Genomic DNA, 16993 nt, shown 5'->3' with positions numbered 1-16993 from the left:
AGATCTCAAGTAATAAATACGCCGGACATAGATCCTGACAATATTTCTTGGAGGAGCATCCGCAAGCCGCATGTTTTTTGGATCCCGAACATTACCATCGTGTTGTTGTCGGGGGCAGGATATCACATCATCACCTCGGCATCCGTAATTTGGCGACTGCGCTCCGGTTACTATCATCGTCAACCCAACAAAGCAGAACTGTCGGGCACATACATTGCATTAAGCACTCTTTTAATGCATACTAGTAATTATAATACTAACGATCAGGCTCAGCAACCGCATGTCAATAAGTGCCACCATTCAGGAACTATCCCGCTCCACGCAATGGGCGGGACTTTCCCTTGCAGGAGGATGACGTGAGCTACAGGGGCGTTCGCTTGGCGGTTGTCTTGAGAACATAGCGGGGTCAACTGACAGGACTTCAACAACGGTGTTTCATTCTCAACACGCACAATCATTACTCCATCTGTCCCGTGCCTCTTGAGCTCAGCCTCGTTGAGGAGTAAAAGGGCCTTGGTATGCTGCGGCCTGACCCACCAGGTCCTCGTCAGCTTTTTGACTTGTACTGTACATACACACCTACTTAACCGTTTAGCATTCCTTTGTCTTTGATAAGTGAAGCCTTTCAAGTTTCCTGTCAGTGCCTGTTAAGCCCGGGACGTTGCCATCCTCAGCAGTGTGTAAAAGAGACGCCGACTTGTTGTGAACGATTCGCAGTTTCTCATCTGGGGCATCCAACTCGGCCACAAAAACGACAGTTAAGAAGCCGCAACAGCTCCGCGTCTTGGTTTGAGACCTCGTCAACTAGGCGCCCACCTCCTCCGCCAGCAGCATGCTCGACGAGAACCTACCCACTTTCCGACTCAAGCCATCCTCCGACAACCCGCTCTCGAGCATCCTGTACTTTACGCACAATGGCTCCGAACCGGCTGCCGAGTATTTACTCCGGCGGGCAGACCCGGCGTTGCCTGAATCGCGCAACAAGTACGCGATCGCGCTCTGCGACCCTCACAACGCCGGCGTGGTGTACGGGGAGGTGACAGTAGAACCGGAGTGGTCCCAACCGACCCTGTCGGCTGCCGAGATCCGCGCTCAAAGCCAGGCCGGTGCGCCCCCGGCTGCGGCTGTGGCGACTGTGCCGGATAGCTTCACGGTGCAACTATACAACCCGGACCAGTCCGTGACGGTCAAGATGGTGCCGGGCTCGTGGGGCAAGAGCGACAGCTGGGAGTTCGAGTTGCCTGTTCAGACATTCGCCACGCCAACAGCCAGCGAACTGGATCGCGAGCAGCAGAACAGCTCGCCGGCCGCCGCCGATCTGATCCCGCGCGTCATGTTCCGGTGGAAGAGGGATGGGCTGATAAGCAAGGACATGACGTGCTACGTGTCGGGGATGAGACTCGGGGCGCGCAAGAACAAGGAGCCCGACATCACCGTCGCACTGTTCAAAGCCAGTCGCGAGAGCATCCTGACCGTCTACCAGCCGAATTGGCACCGCGTCGAGATCGAGGACCGCAAGGGGCTTGAGCTGGTCCTCTTGCTGGGATCAGAAGTCATCAAAGAGTTCTGGTTGACACCCAAGCTCGACTTGTTCAACATCCAGGGCGTACCTCCAACGCTCAATGGAAACAAGAGGAAGAACTCACGCCCCGTTGCGGTTGCTAACAACTCGGCAACGACAACGACAACAACAACACCAACACCGACCGCCATGTCTGGAGCGTTAGCAAACGCCGCCCCATCCCAGCCCCCTCCGCCCACATCGGCACCCACCAAGAGGAACACCACCGCGGGCCCTTCTACTACGAGTCCCGGGGTCGACGCCGAAACCCGCCGGCTGCAAGCCATGGTCGAGCGGGAGCAACGCGAGCGCGAAAAGGCCGAGCGTGCCGAACAAAAACGCATCAAGAAGATGATCGAGGAAGAAGAAAAAGAGCGGCGCCGGCGGGAAGCAGAGGTCGCCAAAGAAACAGAGCGCCTGCGCAAGATGTACGGCGTCGAAGGACAGGAATTGCCCAAAGACCGGCCTCCTCTCCCGCCGCGCCAACAGCAGCAGCAGCAGCAGGGCCCTCCACCACCACACGCGTCTCATCCCCCTCACCACCCACCGCCTCCTCCTCAACAACATCTCAATCCCTGGGGATACCGTCCTCCGACCGGCGGTCCTGGCTCCGGATTCGCCGCTCCGCCTGTGCCGACGCCGACGCCGGGATTGCCGCCCAGGCCGGTGAGCGCGGGGCCGTATGACCGGCCGGGCCAGCCGTCGGGCCAGCAGCAGCAGCAGCAGCAGCAGGGCCCGTTCCACTTCAATACGCTGAATGCGCTGTGGAAGGGCGCCGCTGGCCAGCTGCAGCAGCTGCAAAGCCAGGTGCCGGCGGTGCAGAGGCACGGGAGGAGGCGGTCGGAGGAGGAGAGGAGCAAGATCCAGAAGAAGCGCAGCTCGCATTGGTAGGGTAGTAGGAGTGCTCGTTGGTATGTATATATGTGTATGTATGGATGTATGTATATATGTACAGAGTCTTGGTTCTTGTGGGCTGTTTGTTTGTAGGAACGGTAGTTATGGCGGCTGCTTTGCATTAGCGTTCCGGGGGTCTGGCGGTTATGAGACTCTGGTGGCGGGCCCAATGGGTATAGCTTTAGGGGGTCAACTTGGTATCATGACTTGATGATGACTTTTTTTCAGGCGGTTGTCGTGTATAGCTAGGACATTGGGTATGTGGTTACGGCGCGGCACGACGATATGTTCATGTCGTCATGAAACATGGCACCTGTATTTCATCGCTCTATAAAGTTGTTCTCCGTCCCCTTAACTAGGTATGTTAATTCTAATTTCCCTCAAGGCCTCGACGTGTCCCGGGTTTCGTACTGCGCAGAGGCCGGAGAGGATTGCTACAACTGATGTTGCTGCCGAGGACCATCCCGGATCCTGCCCCCTTCGAGAACCCTAACGCTCGAGAACCCGACCCTTATTAAGTTGCTAGTTGCTCACCCCTGCGCTGCGGGAGAGATGCCGTCCCGGCCAGAAAGTGAAACGCGGGGGTGCTCCGGGGTCGTCAAGGGCGGCCCAGCACCTGGCGGTTTCAACTCGGTCGTGCTCGAGGGCTGGGCTTGGAACTGCATGGCATACGCGGCCCTGGCGGAATCTGTGGCGAACCGTCGTCCGAGAACGTGGGCAGGGGCCGTGGTTCGTCGCCGGGAAGAGTGACGACGAGCCCTCTGATCTGTGCTATTGGATCGCCGAGGGTAACACCCGTTGAGGCTGTGGGTGCAGATGCATGCGAGACACAATGGAAAATCGCGAGCAGACAATCAAAGATCAGACGAAACGCCGAAAGTTGGCAGCCAAGCCATACAATACCGCCCGACCACACAAGGATGCCCGAGCCATACTGACACAAGTGATATTTCATGAAGACTACTAGTCCTCACTGATCGATGGAAGCCTCATGACTCCCTACGTACAATGTATATCAGTTTTGTGGTGCCTTTTGACAAAAATTTGGGAACATTGGGCGGGGCTCCGCAATGAACCGCTTCCATAATTGGCGGTGGCTTGGGATTCCTCCTGGCAAAAGAGGGTAATAGAGTTCAATATAGCAGTCGCAAGAGCATACAATGTTGCTGTTGGACGAAAGAAGTCTCTCATGAGACCCGATATGTCGTCACACTGACTCAATCACACATGACTTTGCGCATCAAAGACGGAAGACCTGGCGCTGCGCTGCTTCCGTTTGTACCTGCGGCCAGCTTGATGAATTATTCGGCAATCAGTTAGTAATAATAAGGCGTGGAGCCACAGCAAAGCGGGCAGGCGAGGGGTGAAGTTCGGCCTTCCAGGCACAACGGTCGGGTGGGACCCCTGGCCTGGTCTGGAAGTCGCAACTCGCAAGGGGGAGCAACCTTGGAACTCGCGAGGACAATATTTGACACTAGCACGGTTTAGGAAGTGCACCACTTCCAAGCAACCAAGCGAGCGGCTACGGAGTACGGCAGCGCTTGCGCCCGCAATCAACAACTGGAAGCTCCCACTCCGCCGTCAATCGACGACTTGCCAATCCCACGGCATTCGCTCTCCTGCTGCCGCGCCGCCCTTTCTGTTACGATAGATAGCCCCAAGCCGCCGGGCACCTCAGTCCAGCCCACAATAACCCTTGCTGCTCGATCGAGGGGCCGTTGGGGGAAGTAGTTAGGAATCCGTCGCCGAGCACTGCCCGTTCCTGCCGCCTGCCGTCTACGGATCCGATCGACGTGCCGCAACCCCACGACGAGATCTAAACCACCGCTGCTCTTTGCTGGAACCAACGCCCCCTGCGCTGTATCAAGACCGTAGCTCACTCCGAGTCCTCGGTCCCGAAAGGAACATCCTGCCACCTCTTGCCTCTCTCGTCGGCCGCTCCCTTCGGGGCAAGATCGATCCGATACGCTGGCCCTCGCCGCAGCGCAGGCCGTGAGGGCCCCAGTCTACCCAGCCATGAACTTCGACTCGGGGACCGCCTATGCGGAGTCAGATGCAGACGACGAGTACGAGAGAGATATCCATGGCAGCTCGCCCATAGCCACCGACGTGGAGAACTCCCCGATCGACTCCGACCCGCCATCAGCCGAGCACACACCCACCACGTACGGCTACCGCTCCAGCGCCGACAGGCTACCCGAAACTATCATATCCGAGTGGACCGCCGAAGAATGCGCCGATTTCATTGCCAGCATAGGCGTGCAACAATATGCAGACAGGTTTATAGGTGAGCAGACGTTGGGCCGGGCTTGCCGTTCGCTGGACCAGCCGTGTTGACGCCCGTTTGCGTTAGAAAATGACATCGTCGGCGAAGCCCTCGTGGCTCTGCAGCATGAGGATCTCAAAGCCATGGGGATCACTAGTGTTGGACACCGTCTGACCATCCTTAAGTCGGTTTACGATGTCAAGAAGGCACAGGACGTTCCCATCGAACCTGATCACTATATGCCGCCAAGTACGTCCTTGTCGAAGTTTGCTAGATGTGAGGGTGTCATACTAACTGAACAAACCACAGCTGCCGAGACACAAGCACAGTCGTCAAATGCGACACTGAAGGATATTAAGCACCTCGTGGAACAGCTGCGCCTTCGAGACGAGCGGATGGCATTATTTGAGCAGGATCTCCGAAGATTAACTGAGGACTTCAGGAGGTTGCGGGAAGACATGCTGCCCGCATTACGGCTGGCCAAAAACGCCCAACAACCGCTGCCAACGCTCAACAACGGTCAGACGTACGAGAGCACGCTTTCGCCCCCCGCGCCCACACCATCAACAGCAGGTCAGGGCAGTGCAGGTTTGAACCGCCAGTACTCCACCAAGAAGATTATGCTGGGAACCACACCCAAGGCCACATCTCCAACCCACCTGCAAACGAGCCACGACCGGTCCATCGTCGAACAGACGCTCGATCCCTCGAGCGCCGCCGAAAGAGCCGTTCTCTCCTCGTCCCATCTGGCCGCTATGAACGGGAATGCGGGCAGCTCCTCGTCGCCCTCGTACCCTTCTCCCAACATGCCATCCCCAACCTCTCCGCCCACCGGAGGCATGATGACCGGCACCACGCTTGGCGCGCGCTCCTACCGCGGCGAGCAAACGACACCTTCAAGCCGCTCCACCTTTACCTCGAACGATCATTACAGCCAACCACAGAGCGGCACCGCCCCGCGCAGGATGCAGACGCCCGCCCCAGAAACGCCAGGCGCAAGCAGCAACGCCTCGGTCGAGATCTTCAAGTCCTTCCGCGTCAGCATGGATGACCCGTGCTACAAGGTCCTCCCCGCCGCGCTCAAGAAATACCAGATCAACGCGCCGTGGGACCAGTACGCGCTGTATATCGTCTACGGCGATCAGGAGCGGTGCCTGGGGTTGGACGAGAAGCCTCTGATATTGTTCAAGCAGCTGGATAAGGAGGGCAAGAAGCCCATGTTCATGCTCCGGAAGACGGCGCCTCCCGATGGCGGGGCCGGCGAGGCGCCTGGGAGTGCGGGCCTAGCCGGCGCCTCGGCGAGAGGAGGCACCGGGACGGGCTATGACCCGCCGGGAGGCATCATTTAGGATGTGAGCGCACCAAGGGCGGGTCAGTGCGTGAAGGGGTGCTTTCCCAGGTCGTAGGCAGGCGCTAGGGGTGTTGTAAGCCGGATTGAGAGGGGCTGTTTGCATAGCGACGGATATATGTGGGGTTCCTGTGTCCTCAATGAGCCTATCTGGGACAAGACTTGGTTGTCGAAATGTGTTCGAAGGTTGTGTATGTCGGTATATGTAAAGAATTGAAGGGGAAGAGAGAGGAGGGGAGAGCCGGGTCGGTGTTTCGATCGGGGGCCAGATTTGAGTTGTCGGATTCGGGCATTGCGTTGGATGGGAGTAGTGTAGGCTTGGAGAGGGTTCTTAAAAAAAACAAAGTGGTGTCTCTTCCCTTCTTGATACATAGTTTGTAGTGAGTAAGGGGGAGAAGAAGAGGTGGCATCGTTTTTCGCTCACCGTGTTTGATCATGTCAGGTAACCGTATGTGATGGAGGCCGTTGCCTGTATACATGGTCGAACCCTCCCCGTTCAGGAGGGACATTTCTCGAAGATGTTCAGTAACTCTGCATCCAATGCGGCTCACTGCTCTTCTATATCATGTGTTGCACATGTGCCTTTTTCGTGATGCCGTTCGCACGGGGAATGATGAGCACATAGCGTTGTTCTTTAGTATCACGGTCCAGTCTAAGACCGAAATGGTTGTGAACAAAAATGTTAATTTTGCTGCACAGAACAGTCATACAGAAGAATCATACATGAGTATCGTACTAGGGAACCCATACAGGAAAACTCATACAGTAGCTTCTAACAAGTAAACCCTTCGCTCCAGTAGCAGCAAACCCCGATCCTGAAAACAACGCCCCAAGAAGGTCGCAACTCCTTCAAGAAAGAAGCCAACGCTTGATTCCCCCCTCAATACCTGTCACTCCAGGGCACACCGTGAAAAAGACGACTCCTCAGCGGTATACCAAAAGGTGGATCGGCTCCCTATCTCCGATATTTTCCTGTGGTTGATCGGTTCCTCGCATCCTCCAGCATGCCCTTGAAGTCCTGATACAGCGCCCTGATTGTTCCTTTCTCGCCCCAGTCGTCGAGGATTTTATCGACCAGCTTATGCTTCTTCTTAGGGGTCATGCGCTCGCGCTCAGCCAGCTTGGACCCCTCCATGTAGCCCTCCTCGTGCAAGCGGGCATCAACCCACTCGAGGAGATCGTGCTTCCAGTGCAGGAGCTTGTGGCCCATCTCGGCGTTGCTGCCGCAAACAATCCCGACACGCCATTGCTTGGTCTGGTTCGTGATGGGCATGCCGTTTTCATCAAGGTCTCCAGAGTCCGAGTCGGAATCCGAACTTTCGGAAGTGCTGCTCGTCTCGACCGGTTCAAGTAACCGGTTTAGGTCGGCACTGTTCTTGTAGTAAGGGGTGCCTGTGAGAGTGATTTTGCGTCTAGAAGCTCTAGGTCAGCTGGGTCTGGCTGTTCAGTGTGAGTGGAAATCACTAAGGTAACTTACGTGGAGGGATGGCCACTCCTGCCGCAGGCCTCGCAGTTTTGCAAATCCTCAGAGTCGACTACTTCAATGGTGAAGTACGGGCGGGCCCGTAGCGCCATGTAGAAGTCTTTCTTCCAGACAGATGAGGTGAACTTTGACTGCGCAAGGCCGGTTACTTCGTCATCAAGCTTCTTCCACCCCATCTTATACAGCGCGTGTCCCTTGTCCGAGAACCCGGGGTTGATCTTGAATTGCACGAGCCACTCTATGACGTCCCGGAAATGCTCCTTCAAAGGTTTACGTGAGTGATGTGTAAGCTCCAGAGGTATTTCCAGATGGTCTGGTATGCCAAGCGGCACATCACTGTCGTCCACGATGAAGTTGTCACTGCTATTGTCGGAGTCGCTATCGTCGTCGGCGGCCTTTTGCTTCGTCTTTTTGGCCTTGGATCGCTTTTTGCTCTTCCCGTCTGCGATCTTGACCTCGAGTACGCCCTCTTCGTCATCCTCGAACTCACTCAGCGCGGGGTGGTCGGAATCCGAGTCGTACAGAGCCTTCTTGGGCTCCTCTTCGGAGGAAGTGCACTCTTCTTCCTCATCGATAACTTCACCGGCACGCCTCCGCCGGAGCCGCTCCCTCGCTTTCTGTTTGTCGTTGAGCGGCTTCCGCCCTGTCCGCTTGGCTCTCGTCATGGATGACGTCGGCTCGGTATTTTCATCTTCATCCTCGGCAATCTCCTTCTTCGCGAGACCAGTGGTTGCACCTCGCCGAATAAGTCGCCGCCGCTTGATGGGCGAGGAGGCTAGAGGCTGGTCATCACTGTCGCCATCACCGTCACTGTCATTGAAGGATATTGGTCGGCGTCTCTTGCGATTGGAGGGGGGTAGAGGTTGGTCCTCATCGCCACTGTCATCGGAAGCTCTCGCCGTGGGTCTCTTGCGCCTAATTGTTGAAGGAACAAGTGGTAAGTCATCTTCGTCGTCATCATCAGTACCCTCTTGGGCCCCTTTGCTTTTGGCGGGCGAGAGCAGCGTTTGACGCTTCTTGCCGCCCTTCGTCTTCGGCACAGGAGTTGCTGCCACGCTCTCCTCACCGCTCGACTCGTCCGAGGAATCGTCATCCACGACAAGCCTCCGCTTCTTCGTGGAGCCGAACAATTGGGGCGAGCGGGGTTGTGACGGGTGGATGAATGAAGATGACGGCGGCACCGGCGAGCTAGAAGCCAGACCCCCTGAAGTCGTTCCCGATTTGCCCTTCGTCGTGACTGGCTCGGCTGGGCTCAGATTCTTGGTTGGCCTCCTTGGAAGTCGGCCTGGATAGCATAAGCAGCCTGCTCGGTCGCGAAACAAAGAAGCGGGCAACTTACCGAGGGTGGCCTCCAGCGTCTGCTGTTTCTCTCTCTTCCCTGGTTTAGCCATCTTGCCATCCCCAAAGCGCGCACAAGATGAAGGATTGGACCAGCAAAGTCCGAAGCCGCTGCTGCTATCGGGGCTGAGAAAATTATAGTTAGTATCGATGGTGATGAAGTACAATGGCACATACTGCTGGCTTCACGCCGCCTGCTGTGCCATCAAACAGAAGTCGGTTGAGCGCCACCGCTTCACGTAACCGGCCGCTCAAAGCCAACGTATGCATGCCATGATGCAGCAGGCGAGGAGCCCTTTAGTGACCGATAATGGCGACGGAAAGGTAGGTAACTACCAACATAGAAAGGTGGATTTCGCAAAGAGCGGTGATGCTCGGTCAGAGTAGACTTACCAAAGGAGAAAAGAGCCAGAAATGCTGACCGTATCGACCTAATATGAGATGAGGTATTGTGTAATCGCCCTTAACAGGGCCAACAAGATGTAGTAAAAAAGGCCAGTAGATTAAATAGGCTTGGGTTGGCACTATTGTTATTGAAACCGAAGTGATGCGAAATGAAATGAAACTGCGAAAAGCTTCTGCCCGAAACTCAAAAGCACAGAAGTCGGGTGACACGACTTTCATGGAGGGGCAGAATGGAAGGTGCTTGTGCGCGATAACACTTGTAACAGCGCGCTGGTGCGGTGAAACGCGTCGCCACGTGACGCTTATTAGAAGGGGAATGCAATCACGGAACGTATTGCGCATTTGCGCTTCAGCTCTGAATTCGAAATCACTAAGTTACGGTACCTACCTCTTATACATCAAAGGCCGCACGCCAGTGTTGTAACGCGCAGGCGAGACCAAGTTTACAGTTATACAGCACTAAGACATGACGTGGTCTATTCCAGTATATATATCCTTTCATTAATCCCATCATCATCAACGCTCACGAAACCCGCGGTTCCCACCAGCATCTTTGCCTCCATCCCCAACTCCCTTATCTCCAACTCCGCATGTCAACTCCCGTCCCTATCAGATGTGTAATTGAAATAAATACATATTAGGAGCCGGGTATTGACTCTCGGTCCGGGGTCTCTATGCTCAGAGCTTGCTAGTAACTTGCTCTATGGGCAGTTCAGCATCCTTCTGCCAAAATGTAGACATTACCGCCGGTATCCGCCGGGTTGCGTAGCGGCAGCCACGGCTCAGCATTGTTGTACAAGCCGGGCATCTCACGGCCGCACCCCATATGCCGTGGACAACCCGAATGATTTATGTACACCATCCACCGCAGAAACATTTACCGCAGCTGATGTTTGGTATCTTCCACACCGCGAGCAATGACGTCTTCGAGCTTCCACCTTGGGGGCTTGACGACACCTTCAAGGCCGTTTGCTTTACGCCATTCCTTCTCCATTTCCGGTGTGACTCCCGCAGGCAGCGGCTCCTGGCCGCCCGCGATGCCAGTCGAGAACTTGAGGCACAAGATATCGCCGACCTCGTCGCAGGCAGCGAGGATGCGGTCCATGTCCTCCTTGTTATGGGCCGAGGAGATGCAGAATCGGACGCGAGAGCTAATGAGCGGCGTGGCCGGGTAGCCGACAACGACCACCGAGATCTTCCGTTTGAGCATTTCGTGGCTGAAAGCCGACATCTTCCCGGGGTGGTACAGCACGATGGGGATGATGGGCGAATCGTCGTGGCCGTAGACAATGAACCCGAGACGCTTTAGGCCGAGCCGGAGGTAGCGGGAGTTGAAGGCGAGGCGCTGCAGGCGCTCCTCGCCCTGGCCAGGGGCAACCTCTCCAGTGATTAGCCTGAGCGAGGTGAGAATCTGCATCAGAACAAACGGGGTGGGAGATTCGCCAAGAAGGGTTGCCGCGTTGGTCATCCGGAGCCCGTCGATGATGTGCTTCTCAGCCGCAACGTAGCCACCATTGGCGCCAAACGACTTGGTGAAAGTTCCCATGAGGATGTCGACTTCAGCGGGGTCGATGCCAAAATAGTCGCAGACACCGCGCCCATTCGGCCCCAACGCCCCGATGCTGTGGGCCTCGTCGACATACAGGTAGAACTTGTATTTCTTCTTGAGCGACAGGACACCGGGAAGGTCGACCATGGTACCTTCCATCGAGTAAAGACCTTCGACAGCAACCAGGATCTTCTTCCACGGCCGATGCGTGCGCGGCTGACCCTGCGAGATGGCTTCACGCAGCTTCTTCTCCAGGTCCTCCATGTTGTTGTGCTTGAAAGATCTAATAACTGCACCAGAAAGACGGGCGCCAATGCGGATGGACGCGTGGTTCAGCTCGTCCGAGATGATGAGGCAGCCCTTGGAGAGGAGGGCCGGGAAGGAAGAAGCGTTCGTCACGAAGCCCATGGGAAACACCATGGCGGCAGGCTTGCCCACAAACTGGGCAACCTCGCGTTCAACTTCCATGACAAGGTCGGACGTTCCGGAATCGGCCCGCGGGCTGGCAAAGCTGAGACCGTACTTGCGAACACATTCCTCCACAGCGTCGGCGCACGGTCCGTCCGACTGAGCAAATCCCAGGTAGTTGTAGGAGCTGAGGTTCAGAGTCTGGGTGCAGGTGCCGGTGAACTTGTAGGAGCGGTTGAAGTCGTCCGACTTGCGGTCGATAAGCGTGATGTATCGGCCTGGAACACCGGTTGTCGGCCTGGCGAAGCAGTCGTCGAGGCGGAGCTTCAACCTTCTGACGTAGAAGCTGTCGAAATCGTCATTGAGTGGCGCATATCCATTGGCAGCCTTGATGGGTGCGTAGAATTTCTTGTTACCAAATCGCTTCCCGAAGAAATCCCGCGCATGACCGAAAGCGATCAGAAGAAGGTAACTGATGTATGTGGTGAGGACGTAGAAATAAGGTGGCTCGTCCTCGACTGGCGTTTCGAGCGGCTTTCCTTGATGGGCGCTCACATATAAGTGGGACGGATCGAGCAGAGGGCCGAACTGAGCATCGCGGCGTTCTTGGGCCCTGGCTTCATCGGTAGAGGGAGGTTCAAAGAGAGTGGTCGGAGTCTCGTCGCTGTTGAGCTCCCCAGTAATGGATGTGGACAGCGAGATTGTTGGCAGGGGAGAGGTCGAGACCGTCATCTGGGACGAGACTAGTTTATGGTGCGAAGGGGTTTGCTGCGCCGCCGGCTGCTCCCTTGACCTGGAAGAGAAGAAGCCGGCAAGACGGCCCTTTGACTGTGAAGGCCGACGTTCTTTCTCCGAGTGTGGCATAGTTGATGTTGAGAAGGGGTTCGAGAGCTTTCGAGGCATCGTTGAGGGCTTGTGCTGCTGTACACCGAAACTGATTCGAGGCACCTTGAACGGGAGCTGATCGCGACCGGTAGCGCCAATTGATTCTAGAACGAAGGGCTCATCAGTAAGCTGTCTGTGAGGCATTCAGGAATCGGTTGGGCAAGTTATCATGTTGGTACGAAACGAGATCAAAAGGTCGATTGCATGAGCGGTGTGAGAGTCAAGCTCCCATAGAGCTTCTAGCTCAGCCCGCAGGAGAGAGCGGCGCCAACGTGAAAGGGTAGCCCCCCTTTGCAGCTCCACTGGGCGCCGTTCCTTCCATACTCGAAACACCGGGTCCCAGTTCACGCAAACGGCGCAGCGTCTTTACCGAGCAGGCAGGGAGAAAAGAAAACCAACTCACCCGACTCGGACACACGCGTCCAGCGACTGGTCTGGGTGACCGCTCAAGTCTCTAACGAAGTCGTTGAGCCAATTGGGATGGCGTGCAAGACGCTGCCGAGAGCTCCTTTTGGCGGCGAACGAAAATCACTGTCGATAGCTGCAAGGGACGGCGGATGGGCCGGGTGGTTGCGGTGAGGGAGCAGCTATCGACGGAATTCTCGAATTAGATGGGAAGGAAGGAAGGGACCACGCCGGCCAAGTCGCCCTCGCCTTGAGCGCCGGGTGTTTTATCTGAACGGCACTCTTCTAACGGGTAAGGGAAGAAGAGGTTGTAAGTTCAGGAAGAGTCGGTGGAGGAAAAGAGCTGATATGGACCGCAGACGGGATTTCACCTCAGAGACGGATCGGGGCAGGGGCTAGGAGATTGTCGAATCGGGGTCTCGGGAACTGGGCACAGTGGGGCCATGCTTGCCGGTGAAGCCCTGGCGCAATTTGGCGAACCTGCCCTGCGCCTTAGCTCGTTGGACGGTTCGCTCTGTCCGCGCAAATTGCCCCTGGGTGAGGTTCTTTTTTTGATAACCTTCTTGATGCCGATGCCGAGCGGTCCGGCTGCGACCTCCAGGCTCCATCCCCCCGAAAAGCAGCAGGGGGCAGGGTTCCCGTTCAATGGGCTCGAGAGTTGAGCCTTACTCCCTCGAGCAGTGTTATTGAATGGGCCGGATGCCTTCCATTTACACGGTTGCCATAGCAATATCTAGCGATTGCGCTGGCCATCGCGGGTCGTCTGAAGTCGCGCACCTCCAACAGCTCAGACCAGGGTTGGTTCCTGAAGGCCCGTGCGCGCTATCCAGGAACCTAGCCTAAGGGACACCAACGTTCCAAGTGCCGCAGATCAGCAGAGCAGGATCAGAAAAGGGCCCATAGGAATCAGCTGAGTGTTGAGCAGCAAACATTCCAGATTTCCAATCCCCAATTGTCCAAAGCCGTGAGTCGCAGTGTGCTTCCAAACCCCTCGTCTCTGACAAAGTGGTCGATAAATACCTAATTTGAAGGCTGCACTCAGCATTCGCAAGCATTTGGAATGCATGGAACGATCCCACGGACCTGGCAGTACCGGCTCAGTCGTAGGAGCAGCACCCTGTAAAAGCTTTCTAGGTGACGGCGGCCTCCCAAGCTCCTGGGGGGGAGGACATGAGAATGCGAAAAGGAGAGAAGGAGCCCGTTGTGTTAGCCTTCCAATACAGAATGCAGACAAGCCTTTTAATCTGCCCTGTCTCTTTCCTTACATTATACTCCCAGCCACGGCATGGCGCTCATGTCAGTCTTGTCATCAGCTTCATTGTTACCCAGGTGCCCACCACCTCTCACGTTGTCAACACTGTGCCTACCTTCCACTACACAGTATGAAGGGGATAGGAATCCTGTAGCACGTGCGCCTCGCTGCTGGGTACCTGCATTGACCGTTTCTATTTTGTGGAAATCGTCGGCTTTGGCCAGTCCCAGGGCTGCGGGTTCAGCGGGTTCCAATCCGCATCGGAACTCGGGGGCTGGAATTTTCGGCGGGAATCTGGGCAGGAACCGCCCGATGCGGTTCAAGATCCCCGATCCGTGCGTGGGTTCATCCCGTCTTTAACAGCAAAACGCCCGGCCCAGGTCCTCGGATCCGTTGCGGGCGTTGTTTTACACTTGCGAAGTTGGAGTAACACGTTGGTATCGCAGCAGCGAACGCCTAATCGACCATTGACCATCCTTTTTACGGTCAAGATAATAACTAATACCCGATTCCATCCCCCCTATTCGCTCTTTCTCCGTCAGCGACAAAATGGCAGCCGCCGAACTATGGAGACACGAAAACCCACGGGCGACCCAGATGTGGAAGTTCCTCCAGCATGTGAACGCCAAATACGACTTGGAACTCAGGGACTACCCGGAGCTGTACAAGTGGTCTGTCGATCATATCGCCGACTTCTGGGGTGAGGTCTGGCATTTCACCGGCATCAAGGCCTCCAAGCCGTTTGACCGGGTGCGTTGTTGAATCTTGTCGATTTGGACTGCAGCCATTGAATCTACATAAAGCCCCTATAGCCCCTTTTCTCAAGAACACCGTTGCTGAAACCTGTCCCAGGTCCTGCCTCCTGAAGCACCCATGTTTCCCCGACCCGACTTCTTTGCCGGTGCCCGTCTCAACTTTGCAGAGAACTTGCTCTTCCCCGCCAATGCCGAGGTCGATGAGTCGAGCACGGCGGTCATCACGGCCACCGAGGATGAAAGCCAGCTCACCGAGACGACCTGGGCCGGGCTCAGGGACCAGGTCCGCCTCTGCTCCAACGCGCTGCGTGCGGCCGGCGTTGGGGAGAACAGCGTTGTTGCTGGCTTTGTTGCCAACCACGTGCAGGCCCTGGTCGCTCTGCTGAGTGCCGCCGCCGTCGGAGCCATGTGGACGGGCATCAGCCCAGACAACGGCGTCAGCGCTGTGCTCGACCGCCTGGTGCAGATCAGGCCGCAGGTGCTCTTCGCCGACAACGCAACGCTGTACAACGGCAAGGCGTGGCCCGGCAATGCCAAGACGCTGGAGGTGATTGACGAGCTGAAAAAGCACGGTCTGGAACAGGTCGTCATCATCAGAGGTCTGAAGGATGTCGAGACTGGGCTGGACGAGATGCGCGCAACGGGGGTCAAGGCGGAGGAGTACGAGGCGTTTTTGAAATGGTGAGTCACTTCGGGGTTTTGTGTGTCCTATGACTACTAGTATGACTATGTGTCCGGTGTCCTGACTCCTCCTGCAGTGGATCACCAGACTCGCCGCTGACCTTCGCCCAACTCCCGCCCTCTCACCCGCTGTACGTCTTGTACTCGAGCGGCACCACGGGGCTCCCCAAAGCGATCGTCCACACCGCGGCGGGCACGCTGCTGCAGCACAAGAAGGAGCACTTTTTGCACTGCTCGCTCTCGGCGGCCTCCCGCTCGCGCATGCTCTACTACACCACCACCAGCTGGATGATGCACCACTGGAGCGTGTCCGCCCTGTCCTGCGGCGCCTCGCTGGTTCTCTACTCGGGCTCGCCGTTCCAACCGCACGGCTACGCCTCCCTCCCTCGGCTGCTTTCCGCCCTCCGCGTCACCCACTTCGGCACCTCGGCCGCCTACCTCACCACGCTCGAGGCCAACAACGTCCGCCCCGTGGCCGACCCGTCCCTGGACCTCTCCGCGCTCGAGGCCATCTACTCCACCGCATCGCCCCTCCCACCCTCGACTTTCTCCTTCGTCTACGACGCCTTCCCCGCCAGGATCAACCTCGCCTCCATCACGGGCGGCACCGACATCATCTCCCTGTTCGGCGCCCCCTGCCCGCTCCTGCCCGTCCGCGCAGGCGAGGTGCAGTGCGCCGGGCTGGGCATGGCCATTGCAGTCGTAGACTCGGCGTCAGACCCCTCCAACCCACAGCCCGTCTCTCCGCCCGACAGCCCCGGCGACCTGGTGTGCACCAAGCCTTTCCCCAGCCAGCCGCTGGCCTTCTTTGGGGAAGGCGGACAGGACAAGTACCGCGCCGCCTACTTTGAGCGCTTCCCCGGCCTCTGGCACCACGGCGACTTTGTGCGCATGTGCGAACCCCGCGGCAACACCGGCGCCGGAGGAGGCGGGCTCGTCATGCTGGGCCGCAGCGACGGCGTGCTGAAGCCCGCGGGCGTGCGATTCGGCAGCGCCGAGATCTACAACGTGCTGACGCGCTTCTTTGCTGCCGACGTGGCCGACGCGGTGTGTGTGGGGAGGAGGCGGGAGTTGGACCGCGACGAGACCGTCTGTCTGTTTGTGGTCATGGTGGAGGGAAAGGTGTTTGATGACGCGTTGAGGAAGGGCATCGCCGAGACCATTCGGCGTGAGCTAAGTCCCAGGCATGTGCCGGGCGTGATCGAGGAGGCGAAGGGGGGCGTGCCCAAGACGGGCAATGGCAAGAAGTAGGTTTTGTTTCTGTTTTTCTTTTCTCTTTTTCTTTTCTTTTCTTACTTTCCTTGTTTCTTTTTCTTTTCTTTTTTGCTGCTGACCCGAAAATTACTTCCATCGATGTGTGGACTTCTTCATGCTAATAAGGAGGCGTAGGATCGAAGTCGCTGTCAAGCAGATCCTCTCCGGGATGCAGGTCAAGACGAACGCCAGCGTCGCCAACCCGGAGGCACTGGATTGGTTCAGAGAGTGGGCAGCAAGGGCTAATGAGGCAGTCCTGAACTAGCAGCCCGGTAGGTAAGAGATAATGGAGGCTGTAGACGCACGAAGGAAGGGCCTAGACATGCCTTAATGAACATACCCTAACGAACTGACTCACATTGGGATAAACCTGGAAGTTAGAGAAATACTAGTACACTTGTTTGCTACTCATTCGCGCAGCCAGATACAGGGGCAATAGAGCAGCATCTCAACCATTGAGTATTTAAGAAGACAGAGTGGACTATTATTGATCATGCCTCTAAGAAATC

The 16993-nt window shown here is 56.7% G+C and overlaps 5 protein-coding genes across 5 annotated transcripts; 3 read left to right on the top strand and 2 right to left on the bottom strand.

The window, feature by feature from the left end:
* The first annotated feature begins 433 nt into the window (after positions 1-433).
* On the top strand, positions 434-2833 carry B0T15DRAFT_542640 (uncharacterized protein). The gene has a single exon (XM_062869937.1). The coding sequence runs from the start codon at positions 833-835 to the stop codon at positions 2450-2452; it is 1620 nt and encodes a 539-aa protein (XP_062718109.1). The 5' UTR covers positions 434-832; the 3' UTR covers positions 2453-2833.
* A 1638-nt stretch (positions 2834-4471) lies between these two features.
* B0T15DRAFT_487517 (uncharacterized protein) lies at positions 4472-6070 on the top strand (the record flags this gene model as incomplete). The annotated part of the gene is made up of 3 exons (XM_062866443.1): positions 4472-4742; positions 4809-4970; positions 5031-6070. The coding sequence occupies 3 exons, from the start codon at positions 4472-4474 to the stop codon at positions 6068-6070; spliced, it is 1473 nt and encodes a 490-aa protein (XP_062718108.1).
* Positions 6071-6733: 663 nt separating this feature from the next.
* On the bottom strand, positions 6734-9306 carry B0T15DRAFT_542638 (uncharacterized protein). Its single transcript, XM_062869936.1, has 4 exons — positions 9068-9306; positions 8892-9016; positions 7547-8837; positions 6734-7481 (listed from the first exon to the last, which is right to left on the bottom strand). Exons 2-4 carry the CDS (start codon positions 8941-8943, stop codon positions 7025-7027), a joined length of 1800 nt encoding a protein of 599 aa, XP_062718107.1. The 5' UTR covers positions 8944-9016; positions 9068-9306; the 3' UTR covers positions 6734-7024.
* Positions 9307-10172: 866 nt separating this feature from the next.
* On the bottom strand, positions 10173-12155 carry B0T15DRAFT_514371 (pyridoxal phosphate-dependent transferase; the record flags this gene model as incomplete). Its single annotated transcript, XM_062868112.1, has 1 exon — positions 10173-12155. The coding sequence occupies one exon, from the start codon at positions 12153-12155 to the stop codon at positions 10173-10175; it is 1983 nt and encodes a 660-aa protein (XP_062718106.1).
* A 1940-nt stretch (positions 12156-14095) lies between these two features.
* B0T15DRAFT_577450 (acetoacetate-CoA ligase-like protein) lies at positions 14096-16959 on the top strand. The gene is made up of 4 exons (XM_062871059.1): positions 14096-14544; positions 14647-15230; positions 15308-16477; positions 16620-16959. The coding sequence occupies exons 1-4, from the start codon at positions 14344-14346 to the stop codon at positions 16747-16749; spliced, it is 2085 nt and encodes a 694-aa protein (XP_062718105.1). The 5' UTR covers positions 14096-14343; the 3' UTR covers positions 16750-16959.
* The last annotated feature ends 34 nt before the right edge of the window (positions 16960-16993 follow it).

The sequence above is a fragment of the Chaetomium strumarium genome (assembly GCF_033439665.1).
Source record: "Chaetomium strumarium strain CBS 333.67 chromosome Unknown B0T15scaffold_7, whole genome shotgun sequence".
Lineage (NCBI taxonomy): Eukaryota > Fungi > Ascomycota > Sordariomycetes > Sordariales > Chaetomiaceae > Chaetomium > Chaetomium strumarium.
The sequence above is the reverse complement of the archived record's forward strand: the minus strand, read 5'-3'. Positions and strand labels throughout refer to the sequence as shown.

What these genes read in the sequence shown, in the direction of transcription:
- B0T15DRAFT_542638 (XM_062869936.1), bottom strand. Translation starts at nt 8,943, where the DNA reads ATGGCTAAACCAGGGAAGAGAGAGAAACAGCAGACGCTGGAGGCCACC. An exon ending in GACGCTGGAGGCCACCCTCG is followed by an intron (nt 8,838 to 8,891) that starts GTAAGTTGCCCG and finishes TATGCTATCCAG; the next exon opens with GCCGACTTCCAAGGAGGCCA. An exon ending in AGGAGTGGCCATCCCTCCAC is followed by an intron (nt 7,482 to 7,546) that starts GTAAGTTACCTT and finishes TAGAGCTTCTAG; the next exon opens with ACGCAAAATCACTCTCACAG.
- B0T15DRAFT_577450 (XM_062871059.1), top strand. Translation starts at nt 14,344, where the DNA reads ATGGCAGCCGCCGAACTATGGAGACACGAAAACCCACGGGCGACCCAG. An exon ending in CCTCCAAGCCGTTTGACCGG is followed by an intron (nt 14,545 to 14,646) that starts GTGCGTTGTTGA and finishes AACCTGTCCCAG; the next exon opens with GTCCTGCCTCCTGAAGCACC. An exon ending in TACGAGGCGTTTTTGAAATG is followed by an intron (nt 15,231 to 15,307) that starts GTGAGTCACTTC and finishes CTCCTCCTGCAG; the next exon opens with TGGATCACCAGACTCGCCGC.
- B0T15DRAFT_542640 (XM_062869937.1), top strand. Translation starts at nt 833, where the DNA reads ATGCTCGACGAGAACCTACCCACTTTCCGACTCAAGCCATCCTCCGAC.